The sequence below is a fragment of the Cebus imitator genome, unplaced genomic scaffold (genome assembly GCF_001604975.1).
Source record: "Cebus imitator isolate Cc_AM_T3 unplaced genomic scaffold, Cebus_imitator-1.0 Scaffold270, whole genome shotgun sequence".
In the NCBI taxonomy this organism is placed as follows: domain Eukaryota; kingdom Metazoa; phylum Chordata; class Mammalia; order Primates; family Cebidae; genus Cebus; species Cebus imitator.
Genome location: NW_016107585.1, coordinates 1,473,645 through 1,496,418, shown reverse-complemented (window position 1 = coordinate 1,496,418; position 22,774 = coordinate 1,473,645). Strand labels below are relative to the sequence as shown.

Genomic DNA, 22,774 nt, shown 5'->3' with positions numbered 1-22,774 from the left:
GATGTACCCAAAAACATAGATTTATCTCAAAAACATTTTGCTGAGTGAAAGACATCAGATATGAAAGAGTATGCAATTTATATGAAAGTCTAGAAAATGCAGACTAATCTAAAATGGCAGGAAGCAGATCGGTGGTTCGCTGGGGTCAGGGTAGAGATAGAAGTTGACTGCAGAGAGACACGGTAAAATTCTTGGTGACAATAGACATGTTCTGTATATTGATTGTTACAGTGATAACACAGGATTAACATATACCAAAACTCATCAAATTGTATGCTTTGATGGTATAGTTATTAGCTATACTTTAAGTGCAATTTGAAGTATTTGGTGATTTCTTTAAACCTTTTGATTTTATATGATGCACTTCATTATTGATATTATAGCAAAATACTCTGCTTTTAGCAAAGAGAAATTAATATCATCTCCCATCTGCTATGATCCTCCCTACCCCACCTCTGTTTAATCAAAATTGTATATAAAATTGATAAATAAGCACATACAGTCATAACTGTTAATCATGTAAGGTTAAGATTAAAAGGCTACAGAGCCACCTAGTGCAATGGGAAGCATAGAGGATATTTGAAGTACTAAGACTTGGTTTCATATACAAGCTCTAGCTCTAATAGTATGTCTTAAACTTAGAAATGAGTATATAATTTATTACCAAAAATTATGGTCTTTTAGGATCAAGTGAAACATGCAGAGGCACTTTGCAAATACAACAAATCCCTATACTTACCCACAACAAATGGTCAGGTCTTAACTGCTTGCAAATAAAAATTCTAAATAAGAATTAGTTTGATTTGCCAATGAATTCTGAGGGAGCAATTGGAAATCTCATCGAGAAATCTCCGACACCTAGCTAGGACATGGCAAAAATACATGTTAACTAAATTAATTTTAATTCCTATTTCTGAACCCCAGTGTTTTTATTAGCTCTGTTCCGAGAAATTAAGGCACATGGGGCCATAGACTATTTTCTGTAAGCTTATGAGCAAACACAATATGTTTACAAGAGGTATTAGAACTTATAACTTTATACTGACTAATGTTCAAATATTATTATTTTAGATATCCATTTGCTTCTGACATCATAGAGGAACAGATCACAAAAGACTCAGACTTAGGCTGTCTGATTCTCCTTGCATAACAAGTCCTCTGATTCAGGGAATCCAGTCCTTAGAGAATTTAGCCTAACTGCTTCTAATCCAAGTAGGACTTCTTATGAAAGATGAAAGCTAGTAAATAACCATGAGAGGAAATAAAAATTAATTCAAGTCAGTCATCACAGTGTCTGTATCCTACGAAGTTAATAGTTCAAAATCTTTTTTGTCGTTGTTGGTAAAAGACTTCTGAATATACTCCCCACTTCTGAATATACTCCCCACTTCTGAATATACTCCCAGTCCCATGGTGTTAGAGGTAGGTTGCAACTATGTAACTCAAGGGTAACTGGGCTGGCACCAACATCAGCACCGCTAACATCCAGGAAGTTTTAGTTAATTAATATTAATGCCATAAATGTACCCTTTCTCTAGCTAGTGGGTGGCCAGACATAAAAACTTGTAAACAAAGGCAAAGACATTAATGGGATGATGCAAGAAGAGAGTTGGAGGTTTTTTTGTTTAATCTCCTTTGCACATAGGAATAACTCTAATCAATGCTATTTGGGGAATATAAGGAGAATACATCTTGTTGCCTTCTGTAGGATACAGAACTAACTAGACTAGTTGCCTCTGGGTTCAATATTTATTTCTGGAAACTCTTCTCTTTTCATTTTACTACCATTCTCTAATAAACCGATACATCTGCTTTGTAAAATATAAGAGTCTGGAGTTATTATATGTGCTTATAAAAACACTCTTTTAGATTGTTTTTCCAGTCTTCTGATATCCCTCATTTTCTTCTCATTGATTTTCAAGTTCAACACAATTTTTTAAAAATAAGGGTTTAAACATGAGACAGTAAACTTGGGTAAAGAACTAAGGGCTTTTGAAATTCAAAGTTGTTATTTCTGTTTTTAGTAGTTATTCCATCCTTGCAAATATGTATAATAATTAGCCACTATTAATATTCCTGTTTTCTCTAATTCCTCATAAAAAGTATAACTTTAATACAACAATGAATTGTGTTTTTATCATGAGAAATCGTAACTTTTTATTTGAACCTGAACTTCAATATGACTTTGTGAGATCTTATTTTTATATTAATGTCTGTATTTTGTAATATATGTGGTATGTGTATATATATGTTTATTTTAGACATATTTGACTACATTTATATATTCATAGAGATTTATATAGAAGCATTTAAAAAAACAGGCATAGTCAGTCATGGATGTTCATTATATATAAAGGTTATTGGGGATGCAAAGATATAAAAGATCGAAGAACCTAGTAATTGCCTTTAAGATCAGAGCACAAAGCATTAGTTTGGATTTTACAAGGCCAGCCAGCAACAAAAGAGCAGTAATTTATGAGCTCAGCGTAAAAGAATAGCATAATTGCATTAAAAATTAATGCTAATGAACACTAAAATGGGGAAGGTGGTTATGATGAAAGTTTGTATTCATCTTTCCTGGTTTGAATGATGGCTAGTGGCTTGATTAATGGCTTAATTTCTATCAATTAGCGGGGAAAAATCTCCTGCGAGACAAGGGTAAATTGAGCATTGAATTACATATCTTGCTTTTGTGTGCTAAGAAAAAAGAGCTGCGTATCTCTGATATTAGCCACAGTGACAAATGTGGTGTGCCCTGCGATGTCTGCATTAGCTCTCCTGACAGGCGAGTTGTGTGTGGTTATGGGGTGTTTGGAGATGGCTGGCAGACAGCATTCACTGCAAGTTCCTTAGAAACATACAACTCTTCCATCTACAGAATTTTAATTAGAGTCAATAAGGATTCTAGAATTAAAATGGACAGCAAACAGCAACTGCAGAATTTGTATTCTGACCTATTAATCTGGTATACCTCAGACTATATTCCTTTTTCCTACCCTATTAAAATAAGAAAACTTCCAGTAGCTTTAGTTTTGTTGGGATTATGAATTCTTACCACTCTATTAAAGTGGATTTAACTACCTATGTTGATTACATTTGCAATAAGCATAAGGCAGTAGTCTATATTTTGGAACTATGTAGTGGTTATTGGTTTAACCAAATTCACAGAAACCATTCTTGTTTTTGTAACGATTGCTGAACAGTAAATAAAGAGCAACTTAAAGTGACAATTTCCTACTTAGGTTGTTTGCAGGCTTAAAGGGATATGTATATATCTCTTTAAAATTTTCAAATGTTAAAGATTCTGAAAATGCACATCTGTAACCTAGCTCAAGATAATGCCAGAAGAGTATGATATTATATATGTATATTATGTGTGTGTGTGTGTGTGTGTATGTGTGTGTGTGTGTGTGTGTGTGTATCCCCTACAAATAAAGTTGTGTTGTATTTTACTGAAAGAGTAAGCATTAAAATGCAGAATAAAGGTAATACCAAGAATATTTACTATTTATTGTAAATGGAGTGGGGAAAAATAATTTGTTGCTTGGCAGGAGTAGGTAAAGAATTCATTTGACTGAAAAATAATGACTAGGTCACAATTCAGGAATTGAGTCCCAGTTCTACCACCAGCCAGCCATGTGACAGTGGCCAAGTCACTTTAGAGGGTTTATTGGCCTGTTTCTCATCTTTACAGAGAGGATAACGGTACTATTCCTCATGGTCATTATATTTAAATGAGGTAATCCATGTGAAGTTCTCAGCACAGAGTGCCTTAAGTTTCTGTTGCTGTTACTGCTTCTGCTACCAGAACAGCTTATCTGGCCTTATAAACAATGACTTAAATGAAAAATTCACTTCTATGACCTTCCCCACTGGAAAGATACTACATGTATCGATGATCAAAACAAAAATTTCTGTGTACACACACACACACACACACACACACACTAGAACAAAACATGTTTGCTTTAAAACATGCGTTCTACCACATAACTGTCATTTTGGGTAGTTTGTGTTATAAGATACTCAGTAGGAAGTGACAGGGTCTTCCATCTCTTGAGTCACTGAAGCCTGGGTAACCATGTGTCAGCAAAATACCATTTCTCTACTCAGCCCACAGCATTCAGTGAGTCATGGGGGCCTCCAGTGTCTTGCTGCGTGATAAAATTCAGCTGGGCCTTTTGTGCCCTCTTATAGATGTGTGCAGGCTGGTGCTCCATTGCTTCCACTCTTTCTCTCCTCCTCCTATCATTTCCATATCCTGCCACACCACAAGTTTACCAGAAGATGTATGAGCTAAAGCCAGTTTCTGCTTACCTGAACTCAAAAATATTGCCAGCTTATTATAAACTATACTATCAGAAATGTAGAGGTTTATGTAAGAACATTTTAGCCAACTTCCATGTCTTTAGTACTATTACTAAATGAACAGCTGTCATTTCTTAAGTGCTTTTAATGCTTCCCTACCCCTGTGCTGAGCACAAGTATCAACTCCCAGATTTTTGTGGCTTGCCTTTTCATACCATTTTTGCCTTCTGAAATATCACCATGTCAGAGTGTTCTTCTCTGGTCACCCCATCTGAAATAGTTTCCTTTCCTCCTTTCTAGCCCTCTAGCCTGCTATATTTTCCTTGACATTACATTATTTACTTGTTTATTATTTATCTCCCCCATTAAATCATAAGCTCATGAAGGAAGAAGCTCTTATTCATTTCCAAGTCCTAGTATGTGAAACAATGCCTGGTACATTGTTTGTGCTCACTTACTTGAAAAGAGAAGGAGGGAGGGAAGATGAGAGGGGGGAATCTCTCAACCATTCTGTGATGTAGGCATTTATTATCTCCATGCCATAGATGAGAAAGTGAAGATCAACACACTTTGAACCACTTGCCCAAGGCCACACAGCTAGTACACAGCCAAGACAGGGTTTAACCCAGATCACTCAAACCCAGAGCCCTTAAAACTCACCACTGAAAGACATTTATCTTTTTTTATTTTTTAATGTCTTTTTAAATTTCTTTTTGAGATGGAGTTTTGCCCTTATCGTCCAGGCTGGAATGTGGTGGCACAATCTCGGCCCACTGCAACCTCCACCTCCTGGGTTCGAGCAATTCTCCTGCCTCAGCCTCCCAGGTAGTTGGGATTACAGGCGCCTACCACCACACCTGGCTAATTTTTGGTATTTTTAGTAGAGACAGGGTTTCACCATGTTGGCCAGGCTGGTCTCGAGCTCCTGACCTTGGCCGATCCTCCCACCTTGGCCTCCCAAAGTACTGGGATTACAGGTATGAGCCACCAACGCACAGCCTAATTTTTTAAGTTACACAAACTTTTTATAATTTGACATTTTCTTCCATGAAGCTTTATTTTTTAATGGCAATTTTACTGCCCTTTAATTTTCAGTTATTCAACAAATGTTTATTGACTGCTTGCTAAATAATAGAGCACACTCCACTAAGTTCTAGAGGTGACACAAAGAGATATGTTCCCTCTAGCTGGGGAGAAGCTTTCACTCCTTGAGATTAGCAAGACAGCATATGCTAAAAGCCAAATGAATTACAGAAAAGGCCCTCTCTTCCTCACAGGTGGCAAGGAGTGGCATCATCACAAAGTAGACATCAGGCATGGCCTTAAATGACAGGGAATATTAAGAGGTGAGAGCATTCCAGGTGAGAAGAACTGAATGAGACATTCATTGTAGATTTTGTTTTTAATAAAGCCTAGCCTGATGCCCAGCTCACTTGCACTTATTGAAATATTTAACAGAAATTCTTCTTCATTGGTGCAGTCACATTAACATTATTCCTATTACTTAATCTGTTATAGTAAGCAATTTAAGGTGAGTTTGTCTTGGATCCCTTCCAAGTAGAGTTGCTTTCAGAGACACTTCAGGAGCCTCATCGGCATTCATAACATGGTCCTGTAGCATAAGCTTCCAGAAGATTAATAGAAAAGCCCTATTCCACTTAAGTTTTTTCTCATCTTTTAAATTATTTGTGTTTATCAGTTCTGGAAATTTGTTCTTGGTAATATTGGTCTCATGAACAACCTCAAAATGTTGGAGTTGGATGGATTTATAATGCTTGCCTTGTATGGGTTTTGAATGAAACATTTAAAATGTATTGTTTTGAAAGGGAAAACAATTGAATGTGATCACTTATTTGAAATCTGTGTTCATGAGAAATTACCTTTAAAACTTTAAAAATCCAAGTAAGCTTTATGAGATGTTTTGTTTGTTCTCAAACTGTATTGAATAGTCAGCTTTACTATACAAATGTATTGCTGTTTGCTTTTTTTTCATTCTTGTAAAGCACTTGAAAATGCTTTACATTTCAGAGTTTTTTTATTATGTCTTATAACATAAAAAGGAATTTTATAAATGTTTCATTCTTGACTAAAATTTGAGTTAATTTAATATGAAAATAAGATAATCTTTTGTATTATTCATGCATTTGTAGCAATACTATTAGTATATAATTTTTTCAAGAATAGTAACATAAGTAACTCAGTAACTGTGGGGCCAACTGACCCAAATTTTTTGTAACATAAAATGGATTTTAACTTTGGGGAAATTCATAAAATATTAATATTTAAAAGGAGTCAGTTGAAGTTGTGGTTGTTACTTGTCATCACATCTGGAGCAATAGTGCCATCTGCAGCTCTCAGCCTGGTATTGCTGTTAGAGAAGATTGGTTTATGTTGTAATCTACAGATGCAGTGTGAAAAAACTAAAATGTTCTTTTCAAATGAAAGATTGATATTGGACCTTCTCATCTTTATTTATTAATTTTAAAATTTGTATAACATTTGATAATATTTTAAGAGAAAACTCTGTAAATGTTATAAAATATGAAATTGTCAAATATAACTTGAAGCAGGAGATCCTAATTTTTCAATTATAACATCAACAGTAACTAATAAAATACTTTTTAAAATTTTTCATCACAAAAGGAAAATGAGTTTCTATACTTTGAGTTAGTATTGATTGTTGTGGTCTATAATGACTTGGCTTTCTGATTTTATTATTTTTTATTTTACTATGAAGTATATATCCCTTCTGTTAACATCTGGCAAACAACATATGGAAGTCATTTTATTTACCAATAATGTGTTTATTAAAAAATCATCAGGTGCTAATGGTTATGTTTCCTTCATGTTTACCGTGTAAATGTTTTAAAACATCCTATAATACTAATTCTCCCAGTAACTTTGTTACTTGTCTTTAATTTTACTTCATGGCTAATAAATACAAGATACTATGTGTGTGTTAGGCATTTATGCAGCCCATATAAACAATAACTCATTAAATTACATTTTCCCAATCTTAAAATTGGCTCAAAATTGTTAAATGACAAATTGACTTGAATAACTTAAGAAACTGAATTTAAAGCAGTGTTATTATATATATTATTGATGTGTTTTTTTCTACTTCCCAAAATGACAGGGTTATACTCAAGACATACATTTGTAGACACTGACGTTAGAATTTTGAGTAGGAAGCAATTTGAAACATTTTTATGTCTGTTTTCATACAGGATAGAGCTGAGGTATTATAAAGCCGAAAATGTAAATCTCCCGTGAATCTTTCAAATTGTAATTTAAATATCATCCTGTTACAACCAGTAAAATTATTCCCACATTGAAATACAAAAGCTGTGTTGGTGTATTTTGGTATTGTAAGTAAGGCAAACTGGCTTTCTCCTGTCTGCTCTGTCACTTTGTTAGTTCTGAAATGATCTTTAAAGAAGTACAAAGATAGTGTCCTATTTTTCTGTAATCTTTCTCCTTCTTTCCTTTATAATTTTTCCAATGCTATTTTGTTAAGCATACTGGCTTTGACAAGCCTCTATGATAACACTTTTATTTGTATCAGAAGCTGGTTGTATGTCCAAATTTAAAGCTGCAAACACTGCAAGCTTTAGACATCAAGTACTGTTTGTGAGGTCACCTCTGACATTTAATACTAATGATGTCCTTTGCATTCCAAATAGAGAATATGTTTAGAGAAAAAATTCAAGAGGTCCAACATTTCATTCATATGAGATATCATCCTGAAGTCAGAAATAATGTCTTTTGGTTGGGAATAAGTGACTGTGAAATAATCCTAGTGAAATTAACACCTGTACAAACAAATATTTTCATATTGACATTAAAGCTGGATTACACAGAATAGTACCCATTATGACTTTCCTCTGCTATATTAACATTATTATACATATAATTAATTAAAAATGCTTATATGGGATGTGTTAATATTAATAAATTAGCTGGGCAAATAACTTTCTCTCATTTCATGTGCTTAATTAGTACATTGCATAATTAAAATGTAGAGGAGCTTTCATTGTATAAAGCATGTGGGACTATTTACTCTTACATGGCACACTTGGACAGTGCTTGCTTTTACTATGTGGGAAGATATATTTTTCCAAAGATGGGAGTATTGGCTGTGGAAGCTGCTACTTCCAAGCATTCCATTCTCATGTGATTTCTCACAAGAGAAAATACTGGTTTCAGCTGTCAGGGACACATCTTCATAAAAGCCATCTTTCCTATAAATGGACTGGAGCTTACATAACACTGTATAATTATAAATTGTTATTGATCAAAAGTTGAGACAAAGATTTTGTCAGATAATATTTTTGTTGAATATATGAAACCAAATTTCCTTTAATACTCTTTATATTCATCTATATAGCAACATTTAACCTTTTCAGAATAAAGCTCCTATAAAAGTTAGTTTGCAAAATACTCCACCTTCATATCAAACCAGTTATTACTATTATTAAGTAAATGTGACTATTATCCATGAGCCCTAAATCCCAAAATTTTTAAGTGTCTTAGCTAAGTATACAGTCGCTCCTAATTCAATTGTGTATTCATAACAGCCTAAAATGAATTTAAACAGCAAGGATGTGAGTCATTATGTTACATTTTTTCTGCCCAGCTAGCATGTGAAAAAACTGAAATATAAAAATAAGAAAATACAAAAATACGAAATTACACATGCACAATGGCTATTTATTAAAGCAGTAACTATGAAAGCAAAAGAGTAGAAACAACTAACCATCCATAGTGCATTAGTGGAAAAAACTGTCATTAAACTATAAAATAGAACACTATGTAATTATAAAACAGAATATAGAACTCTCTTAGCTACTATGGAGTGAGATTGAAGAAATATTAAGTGAAAAATGTAATATACATAGCAGTATGTAGTATGCTAATTTTATGTAAGCAAGAAAAGAATTTGCATATTTATATTTTCAAAAATAAACAATGGAGGGGTAAACACAGACTTAGTAAAAACAATTACCTCTAGATTGAAGTGAGAACTAGGGACAGTCTAGACATCTGAATGTTTTAAATTTTGACCTTAGAATCATGTAAATATTTTTTGCAACTAAAAAATTATTATTAAGCACAAAGGAAAACCTAAAAAATTTTTTTCAATGAACTGAAACAAATAAACCTAATTGTATATCAAATTGATAGCATAATTGTGCAGAGAATTATTTTATGACTTTAGAGCATAGTATTTTGGCATTTTAGCAGAGGAATAAATCCTAAAATCAGAGACCATAACGGAAGTTTAAACTGTGGTTAATACACCTTGTTATTAATAGTAATATTTTTCCTGTTCTTTTGAAATTAATACACATATTAAGAAAAACAAATACTTTTGGTCATTTCATTAGGGTCTACGATTTTTACAGTAAGAGAAAAGATAAACAAATATAAAATGAAACACTTTTATAATCCTAAAATCTTTAATTTGGTTGGTAGTATCAGCATGAACTCATGCTAACTAAATACCCCTACTATGTAGATTTTTGTCTGTAAATATCATTTACCATTATAAAGAGACTGGTTTCTTTGGAGAAATGGCTATTTTCAGCTCTGGGACAGAAACTGTTCAAGATGATCCTAAAACTCTTATTAAGCCATAACTACTGGAGATTATATTGAAAGGATTTAGGAACCAACTTCAAGAGGACCCCACTACCCAAAAATGAAGCTTTTGAAGCATCAAAATAAGAAAATGACTACCATGGACTGCAGTACATTAAATAAACAAATATTCATGAATTCATGAAATTCATCTTTTGTCACCTTTGGACCAAAATTGATAAATAAAGAGAAAGAATCAAACATTTATTGTGACTTTCCTATGTAGGCTGTATTTCACAGTCACTGAATATGCAGTGAGGAAATGTTCTTTATTATAGAAGAATGAGAGCTAATAAATGCAGGAAGAATGATAGAATATCACCATTTTACAACCTCTAATGAAATAATGACTCAAAGCAACAAACAATGTTGCTAATTTACTAAGTGAAAGATTGATGGACAACTTTCTAAGGGGTCAGACTGACTCACCTTGTCCCCACTGATCAATCTTAACCACTAAAAGTAGTAAACGTGCATCCTGATATGATGTAATAGGAATTACACAGCGTCATCTATGAAGTATTCTTGACCAAAAGAAATTGAACCTTAATGTAATTAAGCCTTTAGATATTGCTAGTGGTTTACACAAAACAGGGGAAATAGAGGAACATGTTAAATACATCACGAGGATAAAATCAGCCAGATCCAGAATGTAGAAATTTTACAAGATACGTGATTTAGATCCTTTAATAAATAAGTGGCAATGAAAGGGAAAGACAGTGGACTCAAAGTGATAAAAAGAGACTTAAAGTACTTATCAACCCATTGCAATGTGTGGACCTTGTTCGGATCCTATTTCAAACAAACCAACTGTAAAAAGACTTTTTTACAATCAGTGAAAATTAAATATGGACTACGTAATCAAATTAAGGAATTATTGATAATATTTTTAGTTGTGAAAATTATAGTCAAATTATTATTCTTTTTAAGTTGTTATCTGTTGGAGATTCCTACTAAAATATTTAGGGGTAAAATGGTCTGATGCCTGGGATTTACTTTTAAATATTTCAGATCTACCCAAAAAAACTGAGATGTAGATATAGATAGATTAAATAAGAATAACAGAAATTTAATGGTTATAGATGCTGAACATTGGGTACAGGTGGATTCACTGTGCCCTTATTACTTTTATATGTATTTTCATGATAAAATGTTAAAATAAAAGTTTAAGAAAAAGCCTTCCCACCAGATTAGCTGAGATCATTGTAGCAGTGCCTTCTTAGAAGTGTTTTATGTTTTGAGTAAAACATAGTTCATAGAAATGTTATATTTATGGATCTCAGAAACAAAAGAGTTTCTTGTTGTAGCTTATGTCCTTTTATCCAATCAAATTTCATAAGTAGTAAAATTTCTTCATAGAAAGAAAGAACATTACTTAGGTGTAGTGTTATTAACAAGCTCAGACCAAAATACCCTGACATTATACCCTCTTTTTCAGACCAAGCCACCCTGGTAGAACAAGTAAAAAGAGTAAAAGAAATTGAAGCTATTGAAAGTGATTCTTTTGTTCAGCAGACATTCAGATCAAGTAAAGAAGTCAAAAAGGTAAGTTTTTATCCACACATTATAAGTAAATCTTTGGATTCTAACTGAAGAGATGCTTTGTTAATGGAAACATATGTGTTTCTTCTAATAGATGAAGTAGGCCAAGAGAGTGTCAGCCATGTAGCTAAGAGAGAGAAAACAAATGAGAATCACTTAAGTCACTTTAATACAAGTTTAACTTGCATTAAAAAATACTATAAAATGTGTCTGATGTCATTTTTATTTTTAAATTCACCAAGAAGACAAAGTAATATGTCAACATGATAGTTCTATAACAGTAATACACATTTCTTAACATATATGATATTCTTTTCAAACATATACATCTACCTTTTGAATTGACATTGCTAGAGAAAAGTTACAAAGGGCTTTAATAATAAAAACTAATATCCATATTATCACATATATCTTCATTCTTTGCCCAGATGGTTATCACTTATTTGGCTCTAGTAGAGGAGCTTTGATTGATATTTTATATCCATTGAATATTTCAGATATTCTTTTTTTTTTTTCTTGCCCTGAATACCTTCTGCACACAGGTATTCTTTCATTCATTAGTAGGACTGCTTTTAGGAATTAGGTTTCTATAGGAAACCTAATTGAAGTGAGAAAAGGCATTTGAGGAAATACATGTATTCTTTAATAGCATTCATACAACAAAAACATGGTTGAAATTAACACTCTAAAATATTCTACATCCATAAATTGTATTAATGGCTGCATAATACCCTGCTGATACCTCCTGATGGTTATTTTTCCTCTAATATTAAATAAGTAGTTGTAACTTCAGAGATTTTACATACATGTTTATTATCTTCTTAAAATTTTAAGATGAATTGCTTGTTAAAGGTTAACATTGTTTAATACGTGTTTCCAAGTAACCTCCTGAAAATAGTCAACCAATTCAAAGTCCCACCCAAAAATTCAAGGAGATATCTGCCTCCCACAGATATCTTGGTTAACACCAAATCCTATCAAGTTTGTCATGTTTACTGACCTAATAGGTAAAAATTGGCCTGTTTCCATTAGCACTTAGTCAGATGAAAGTCTTTTCAATTACTATATACTTTTTAAATAATTTATTCAGGAGAGATGTATTGAGCATATGCCAGGCATAGGGCTAGATAGCTCTGGATAATCTGTGGTACTTGCATTGCCATTTTGTTCATTTCCTTTGAACTTTTGGTAGTTTGCCACCACAACTCCTAAAAAAAATGGAGCTGTGAAATGGACATTCATAAGTTGCCCATTTTATTTAATATTATTCTTACATATTATAAGGCTATTCATGTATCCTAATGGAATTACTATACTTCATTTTGAAACTTTTTTTTCTCATATTGGTTTTCTGAAGTTTAACCTGACCTCCCCCTTCTTATTGAATTCTCTTATGATAAACCAGCATTTTCATTCTGTGGAAATGCTTATTCCTCCATAGTCGATACATGCTGGGTTTTAACTAAACCACTTTTTCTTGCTTGGTGTAATAATTGTTAATTTTTCCCCTTAAACTTATTTTCAATTCAGTGCCTCCAAGAAAGTATACATTGAAAGGTAGGAAGTGGTGCCAACAGGAGAACATGCTAGAAAGCTTCAGAAGGTAGCATTTATCTTGGTGAATGTACAATAGTCCAAAGTCTTACTGGACTTTTATTAGTCACTACACTTCAAAGTGATCAGAAGACCAGTGATAGTCTAACAATGAATAAATTCACACTTGACTGAAATACAAAACAAAGGGACAGTTTACTACTTTAGAAAGTGATATCCCTTCCTAGATTCTAAAATATCTGTATCTGCAATATAAGGGAAGGATTCGGGTTGCCCAAGAAACTGAATTATTTATGAGAAGATTACTTAGCAAAAGGAGGTAAATTATCTTGTGGACTCTTTTATCCAGATCATAGAGAGATATGATGGACTATTCCTGATGCATAGCAAGGATTCACTCTCTTGAGGACTGAATTACCCATGACCCTAGTTTCAACATATTTTTCTCCTGGGCAGTTTTGTACACTGATATAAGTTTGTATCTTTAAAAAAAGGCTTTTCTATGCTGGCCGCCCCTTCAGTTGGTACAATCTTTGTTTAGCTGTATTAATTCCACTAATTAAGCTAGGGAGCTTTTACCAGAGAAGTGGCTATTACCAGTGACATGCTAGACACTGTGTCTCCTGCAACACATATTGATTTAACTAGTTTAACTCTCTGAAATCATATTTCTCTTGTCTGAGTAAATAGGGAATCTGATAGTCCCTGATATGCCATTAACTTGAGGAACCAAGATGCAGCTTGTTTTCAAATTTAGTATCAGTTATTCAACCCTAATATTGTTGTATCCGGCAGATACCCACCTATGTAGAAAAGATGGGTAAATAACCCTGTGCAGCATGGTCTTTTGGCCCACTTAGAAGTCAATTTTAGAACTAATTTTTACAAAGTAAACCACCAGGTGGCAGCGCAACTCAACGCCAGATGTTTCATAGTGGCCATTTTGAGGTTTTGTTTTATAGTTAAGGGAAAATTTTCTCTTACAGTTTTTCTCACTTAAATAAAGAAGCAGTTAGTGGTTCTCTCTACAGATTTTTTAATTGCCCATTATTAAATAAATAACTTCCGGCAGGGCACGGTGGCTCAAGCCTGTAATCCCAGCACTTTGGGAGACCAAGGCGGGTGGATCATGAGGTTAGGCGATTGAGACCATCCTGGCCAACGTGGTGAAACCCCATCTCTACTAAAACTACAAAAATGTGCTAGACATGGCGGCACGTGCCTGTAATTCCAGCTACTTGGGAGGCTGAAGCAGGAGAATTGCTTGAACCAACCTGGGAGGCAGAGATTGCAATGAGCCAAGATCACGCCACTGCACTCCAGCCTGGCAACGGAACTAGACTCCATCTCAAATAGATGGATAGATAGACAGACAGGCAGACTTTCATATTCCGATCTAACCTCTGAGAGCTTCACCTTCTATTACGTGTAAGTACCTCTCGAAGAAATCATCAATGTACTATGTAGGTAAAAACAAAATGAGATTGCTTAGTTTATATGGTAGAATCTTATCTCTGCTACCTGCAGAAGTGGTATCCACATCTTTGATTACTAGAATAATAGTACTACACATCTTTTTAAGGCAGTTTAACATGGATAGCATCTTGTAGCTAAGCCCTATCACTCCATGGCTAAGATACACAGAACGATATGCTCTTATAGTCTCCGTAAAGCAGTATAGACTATGAAAAATCAATGCCCTAAACCTCTTGGATTAGCATATTTCCCACTTGCCCCTATGCAGAATATTGGGCCTTTTAAATGTCCTTAGTTGTATAAAGGGTCAATATAACATCCCTTTAAGTCCACAAGCCTTCTAGGCCCAGTGTGTTGGAGACATACAAATGTTTGAGACCTCGTGAAAAAATTACTGGCTCCTAAATATAAGAATAAAGCTTCCAAAACAAATCAAATAAATATTTGTTTAAATGTCTATAAAAGTTAATATTATCATTAACATTGGCTTCAATTGTTAGATTTCGTATTCATAAGCATCTTAACATTTGAAAACAATTTGTAGAATACATTTTTCTTTCTAAAAATTCCTAAATGTACATGACTGTCCAGATATCTAGCCCTTTTGTCCACAAGGGAATAAATCTCTCCTATGAATGCTGATCAGCTTCCATTAAAATAAAAAATTTTAAACTGGTATATTTTAATGTAATAAAATACATGCCTTAAAAAAAAGAAATGGATCTTGATATCATCATCCCCAAAATAGCTCAGAACTTGTCTCCTCTCAACTCTCCAACTCATCCAAATCCAAATCATCATCTCATTCTATAACGTTTATAGTAGCCCTCTGGTTGTTCTTCCTGTTTTTCCTTTTGCATTTCTCCTAGCCCAGGACCTATGCAGCAGCCAAAACAATATTTTTCAAGAATTAAGTAGACTTTTGCTACTGACCATCTGACCATTACAGAATAACTGTACCAAATTTGCCCTCCCACTATAAACAGCTATAGAACTTGACAAGATATGTGAGGCTTTGTTTTTAGGAATGTAACAATAGGCAGCCCAGGAGGGTGATCCTTTAGAGAAGGGAAGTAAAAGGTGAGCCCCACAGTTACCGGACTTTCTGCCTGAGGGCATTTTCCTGTTGTGGTGCTTGGAAGTGACACCCATGCAGAGTGGTGGTGTAGCTGAATTAAGGAAGAAATACCCCAAGTTCTGGGCTGCAGTATCTCGCTGTCCCTTTTGCTCACTATACCCCAGCCCCTCTGGCCTTTTCTCTGATCTTCAAAGACACCAAGCTCTTCTCTCTCAGAATCTTTGTCATTTCCCTCTGGCCAGAAAACTGTGCTCCCTCTTCACATGCCTGACTCCTTCTAAGTCTTCAGGTCTTAAATTTCACCTCCTAGAGAAGCTATCCCTAGCCACCCAATCTAAAGTAGATGTTTTTCCCTTCCTGATCCCCATCATTCTTTGTCACCACCTTGTATGTTCCTTTATAGCATATACTACAATTTGTGATTATGTATTATTTCGGAATTTATTTATAATCTGTCAACTCCATTGGCAACATGTAATCACCGCTTGGGACAGGGACCATATCTATTTTATTCTGCCTGCACACCAAGTGCTTAGCAATTAGTAGTGCTCAATAAATACTGGTTAAATAAATGGATTTCCAACTCCAAAACAAATTGACATAAGAACAGTTTAATTCATGCATGTTTTATTCTCTCTACATTTTTCCCAGTGACATCATTTTGGGTTTTGTTCAGAGAAGTGAAATGTTCAGAAGTAGATAAGTTAAAAGAAATGGAAATTGAAAAACAATAGGTGTGGAACAAATAGGTATATAAAAAGAGCTACATAACAGAATTAATCTCTTATTCCTGTTTTTATTTAATTTTACTTTTTAATTTCAGCTTCTCATCTAATCCATTTCATATTATCCGTATAACCTTGCTGCTAATCAGTCACTCCCTGACCTTCTTTCTCAGGGAAGAATATATTGATATTTAGCTGAATAAGCACTAGCCTTCTGGCTCCTTTAAGGAAGAAACAATGATTCATTAGTTGTATCCCCAACACTTGGTACAGTGCATGGCACATGGCGAATACTCAGTAAAGATGGAATAAATTGGGAGTCTGTGGTTTGCATGATGGTATAAGAAATCCTAGAATTTCATTTTATGCCAAAGATATATCATACCTTTTTTTCAAACTTTTATATATATTTTGTAATGTTTTAAGTAGCTCCAAGACAACCTTTGAGTTCATCAACTGATGAAGGGATAAATAAAAAGTGGTAGATCCATACAATGCAACATTATTTAGCAATAAAGAATAATGAAATACTGATACATGCTGCAACATAGATGAACCTTAAAAACATTGTGTAGCTGAGCACAGTGGCTCACATCTGTAATCCCAGCACTTTGGGAGGCCGAGGCGGGTAGATCACTTGCGCTCAGGAGTTCAAGACCAGCCTGGCCAACATGGCAAGACCCCGTTTCTACTAAAATTACAAAAATTAGCCTCACATGATGGTGCGCACCTGTAATCCCAGCTATTTGGGAGTCTGAGGCAGGAGAATCACTTGAACTTGGGAGATAGAGGCTGCGGTGAGCCAAGATCGCACCACTGCACTCCAGCCTTGGCGACAGAGCAAGACTCATCTCAAAAAAAAAAAAAAAAATGATACTAAATTAAAGAACCGGTCATGAAAGTCCACATATTGTATGATTCCTTTTATGTGAAATGTCCAGAAAAGGTAAATCCATAGAGAAATGCGATTAATTGTTGCCTAGGATGGAAAGGTTGGAAGAAATGGGTACTGATTACCTAATGTTAGGAAGTTTTGTGGGGGATGATGAAAATGTTCTAAAGTCGATTCTGGTAATTGCACAACTCCATGGATATGCTAAAATCCATTGAATTATGTACTTTAAAGGGGTAAATTGTATGGTATATGAATTCTATATGTCAATAAGGATATATTTTTAAAGATAACTTTTGAATTTACTTTTCATATCTAAAGAGGCCAACTCAGTGCTAGAAGAGATTTGTTTCAAGCTTGTTTGGATTAATAGACTTTAGATATATGAAATATATGTGTATTTCAATAGTATAGGCACATAAGTACCAATTTCTTAAGAAAAATATGCTCATCATAAGAAATGATGAATACTTTCTCAGCATTTTTGTGTTTGTTATTCCTAAACAAATACAATATAGTTTTTTCTATATTCTATTTCTATATATAACTCTATTCCTAAAACAAACAAATACAAAAATAAAATAACTGTTTCTAAAACAAACAAATACAAAAAGTAGGACCTTTTTGGAGATGAATATCATCTCAAAGGAGACTAATTGAACAGTTGTTATTCAAAATCAGAAATATTATTGAAGTGACACTCTAATTGTGTATGGTGTTGAATAACATGTGTTGTTTCTTTCAGTCAGTGGAACCTAATGAAGTGAAACAGGCAACTTCAACATCAGGACCAGCATCAGCAGTTGTTGAACCACCCAGTACTGAAAAAGAAATAGATCCTAGCAGCATCCCTACTGCTATCAAGTACCAAGATGACAATTCCCTGGCCCATCCAAATGTAAGATCCTTAAACTTTAAGAATGTCAGTTGAAGTCGAGTTAACTGAAATTAATTCAAACTGTTATCCTTTTGTGCTAAGACCAAGAAGACCATTGGAGGAAACAGGTTCATATTCCCTTGCCAAAAATAGACATCTGGCCCCCAGACCTTTAGAACTGTTACCTATATTGAAAACAGTAGGGTCCAACTCAGGTTGCCTAACTTGTTGAATTATTCTGTCTATGGTTAAGAAAAATAGAAAAAGAGAAGCTTTTTTTTTTTTTTTTTTTTTTTTTTTTTTTTTTTTTTTTTTTTTTTTTTTTTTTTTTCTGAATTGATCAGCACCATGAGAAGTGTTTGTTTAAAAATCTAGCACTAAAAGTTCTATGTCTAACTTTGCTATCTTCTATGAAATGGTGTAATTCCTCTGTGTTTTGGAAAAGTTGTAGGAAATAAAATTCACGAATATAAGGTACAAAATTGTTAACCAATTATGTTGATAAAAGTAGCTCTTTTACTCCAAGAATCTAGATAGATGGTCATCATTTAAGAGGTCATCAAGAGTTAAACAGTATCCAAATCTTGTGTTGAGAGATACATTGTACAAAGATGATTTCTGTCATATTTGGTCAAATTCAAGTTATTGGGAGACAATAACATTTTTTCTTTTTTTATTTCAGTTATTTATTGAGAAAGCTGATGCTGAGGAAAGATGGTTCAAGAGGCTAATTGCTCTCCGACAAGAAAGACTAATGGGCAGTCCTGTGGCCTAAGTTACATATATGTGTGTGTATATATATATAAAACTGGATTGGATTTAGCAGTAACATTGGAAATTTAGGTTTTTAAAACCCAATATTAACTTTTTACTCTTAAAAATAATTTTGCTGATTATATATAAAGATAGTCTCATTTCATTTGTCTCTCATGCAGGCTTGAATATTTGTTGATTTGAATTAAACATTGTGAAAATTAAAACATAAAATTTAAGATTGCATGAAAACGTTATAAACTAGTCATAAATAGGTCAGTGTTAAAATGAATGGTACATAGTAGTGTTTCTTAGTACAATTCAAAAAATGTCAAGATGTTATTTAAAGACACAATTTTGATTAATTATGCATATATTGAATTACATCCTATAAATATGAGATTTCATCTTCCATCTGGTATTCAACCATTTTTAAATATTTTATTTCACCTTATTGCAAATTTTTAGGCACAATAAAAAGCACCCTAAACAATGTAAGCAGAATGTGTATGTTAACATGTTTATTAAAAAAAATTTTGAAACTCCAATAAACTGATGATTTTGCTTAGAGATCAGCTTCTACTAGATGCTCCTTTGCAACATGTTAGCAATCTCAACTCATTGTCTTAGAAATCACATGTTTATGCTAGACCTAACTAGTTGGCCAGATACCCATGACTGAGAAATCATTTCTGAGAAAACTGATAAGGGCTCTCACTTCAGTCTTACTTAACCCACTGCTATTCCCTGTGGAGAAAGCCAACTAATTGTTTTGATAAGGTTATCTGCCATTGTAGAATACCTTTCTCTAGCAGCTGAATGACAATCAACTATGCATTCCATACTGAACATGCCAGAGATAAGGACTTTTAGGCCTTGCTTTACAAAACTGTTTTTTAACAGCTGACATGAATATTTCCCATTTCTATTTTCTTCTTCTGTCCAGTCATGCTAATTTAGTTTCTGTGAAGACTGTAGCTCAGAAAAAAAGATAAGCACAAAAAGTCTTCAGGGCAGGACTCCCAACATATAGCACATTTTAAAGCCATCTTCTTTATATTTCTGGGACTATTAAAAATCAAATCTCTGTTGAAAATGAAAAATATAAAACTTATAGTCAATTGCAAATGGTATGGAAAATAAGTGATGGTTAAATATTTGTTTTACTACAAACATGCTTTCCCATTCTAAATAGATGCTAGTTTTCTTTTTTCCTTAGCTGTAAATAAAAGTGCCACAAATGAACTGAGGTTTGTGTGGTTTTTAATATAGATGTATACAGTTTTAGACTTAAAAAGGGGGTTACAGTTTATGAAATATTTTGTATTTCATACTTCGTATAATTTATAAACTATGGAAGTACTATTACCTTATTAGAAAGTATATTTTAGTGGTCTGGGCAAGGATATGGGTTGCCATTTGGGCCACTAATGATTCTCCAGAGAAGCTGGGCTAGGTACTTTTCTCAATATGCATGATATTCCTTATCTATAAAAGTTTGAAAATCTGGTCTCCTTCAATTATATTTAATATCAATGTTCCTCTGTGGCAAGTACCCCAAATACAGAAGCTTGAACTGTGACAGAATTGTATTTTAAAGCTAAATTTTTCATGGGGTTAGAAAATCAAAATTTTTAAATGAACTAAACTGTGGTCGCTACAGGAACTCAGTGACTACTTCCCTCCTCCCTGATTTTCAACATGATTCATTTTTATACATTATTAACTTCATTTACCTGCATTCCTATCAGAGACCACAGTATTACCACACAAGCCAAATCAAATGTAATGAAAAGGACTGCATAGAACATGATCAAACATACTGCCTCACTCAAGCCAGCCTTCTTCAATATCCTTATAGTGAGTCTATAAAAGAGAATAATCCCTTTCATGTTACTTGATTAATGATAATAATTTGGACATACATGAGACCTTCAGTGTTTTTTGAAACATTGATTTCTAACAAAATGATGGATACTGATACTACAAGTTGAGTTTTTATTTCTGACAACTGAGTGTATTCTCAAGGAAAATGAAATAAGAGCATTTTTCCTGGCACTCTCTAGCTATGAGGAGGCAAAGAGTTAAAGATATGTGCACAGACTACTTTGAGTCATTCACCTCCTTTGCTTCAGCATCCTCACATGTGAAATGAGTATACCAATAACAAACCTGCCTACTTTGATTTTTCAGTAAAACGACATAAAAGAAAGCCCTTCATAGAAACTTCTGCTACTTATACCAAGGGAACATTTGACATAATAGACACCTTAGTGAAATATGGAACAAGTAGTTACTGCACTCCAACTTGAATGTATTTATATGTGTTCTTGAACTGCCATGGTCAGTAGTTGCTATTGCAGCTATTTCCTTAGCCTTCCCTGGTCTTCTTCCCTGCCAAGGTCATAAGAAACCTTACTTGCTCTGCAATTAGTGATCTACCGTCTACTCATAGGTAAGTAGACTGAGAAATCTCAGGTCTTATTCACAGTCAGATTTACCCATTTATTCATTAATATCATTTTGAGTACCTAGTTCATGCTGGTCACAGTAAGATGTGCTTGAGGAATGCACACCTGAATCCAGTAGGGATCCTGTCCTCAAGAGGCTTGGTTATGAAGCCCAGACATGTAAATGATGTCAGAGATATAGCACTTAGTGACAGAGGAGTTGCAAAGAAGAAAGAAATTATTCTAAGTTAAAAAATTAAGGAAGCCTTCATGGAAGAAATCACAACCAAACTGAGTTTTGAAGGGCAAGAAAGCTGGAGCCCCAGGAACTCCTAGTCACCCACTTATATCTTCCTGATAGCTATTCTAGAAAGCTGGGAACTACTGCAGTTTTAACATAAGACAGACAGAGTCCCTCTCATGAAAGACTCAAGTGGACCTGCTCAGTCAATCATCAAAAATCCAGGCAAAATTTCAGGTTCCTAGTAACCCTCTGACTCTTTCTTTTGGTAGAGAATAAGCTGAATAAGATAAGTCTTCGTTTGGCCACAAGTGTCAACAATCTTGAAAACTACCACTTGCCAGCCAAGATGACAGATTCTGCAATGGAGCTGAAAAGAGACTTTCAATGCTGATAAAAAAAGAACTGCATCTGCCGGTAAGGGCTTGCACAACCATGTGGACCACTGTGTGTTCCGTTACTCTCTTGTTATTCTATCTGTATTGTTATAGAAAGCATCGTTTTGGAACTAAAAGACATAATTCATTTGCTTGTGGTTAGGTTCCTCCTGAGATTTTCCTTTGATTTGAGCATCAAGTGAAAATCTTTAATTGAGCAAATAAGATAGTAACAAAAACTAGAAATGAAATAAGACATAGGACATTTTTAGCCACTAAACTCTAGATGAGTTTACCTCAAATGCTTGTACCTATGTTACTCTTTCCTCCTTTCCCTACCCCTAAATTCCTTGTATTACAAGAGATTTTAAATCAACTCTTGGCCATTACTCAACTGATACAATGCTTGGATTATTTAGAAACTTTTTTAATGCCATCCTGTAAGCCTTACTGTTTGGAACACCTTTATAGAATAATGGAAAAATTTTGATAAGAAAACATTTGAGTTGGTAGGGCACAGCAGGAAAACAAATGGATATAAGAAAGAACACTTTCTAAATTCTGTAATTATCTTAACATTTTATCATAGGGATGGACATTGATTAATATATTCAACTCTATTTGGTGAGTTTTTTCTAAATCAAAGAAAATACTGTCATGATATATTTCCAAGTTACTTTTGCTACCATTGTTTCCCCAGAATCTGGCCTAATGTCTAACGTAGAGAAGGTCTCAATAAATGTGTTTTAATGAAGAATTAATTAGCCCATCTTAAATAAGAACTCTATTTAGCAGTCTGGTTATTTAAATTGCTCAAGCTATTTGGAGCCAGTGCAAAAATAAATAAATAAATACATACAT

General features: G+C 33.9%; 1 protein-coding gene across 1 annotated transcript in view; it reads left to right on the top strand.

Moving 5' to 3' along the window:
• Nucleotides 1–20,087, top strand: part of RSRC1 (arginine and serine rich coiled-coil 1) — a 389,405-nt gene extending 369,318 nt beyond the window's left edge. Inside the window, exons 8-10 of the mRNA XM_017500781.2 lie at nucleotides 11,387–11,493; nucleotides 17,961–18,113; nucleotides 18,775–20,087. Coding sequence (XP_017356270.2) covers nucleotides 11,387–11,493; nucleotides 17,961–18,113; nucleotides 18,775–18,867 — 353 coding nt within the window. The 3' untranslated portion in view covers nucleotides 18,868–20,087. The remainder of the gene's footprint in view (nucleotides 1–11,386; nucleotides 11,494–17,960; nucleotides 18,114–18,774) is intronic.
• Nucleotides 20,088–22,774: the final 2,687 nt, after the last annotated feature.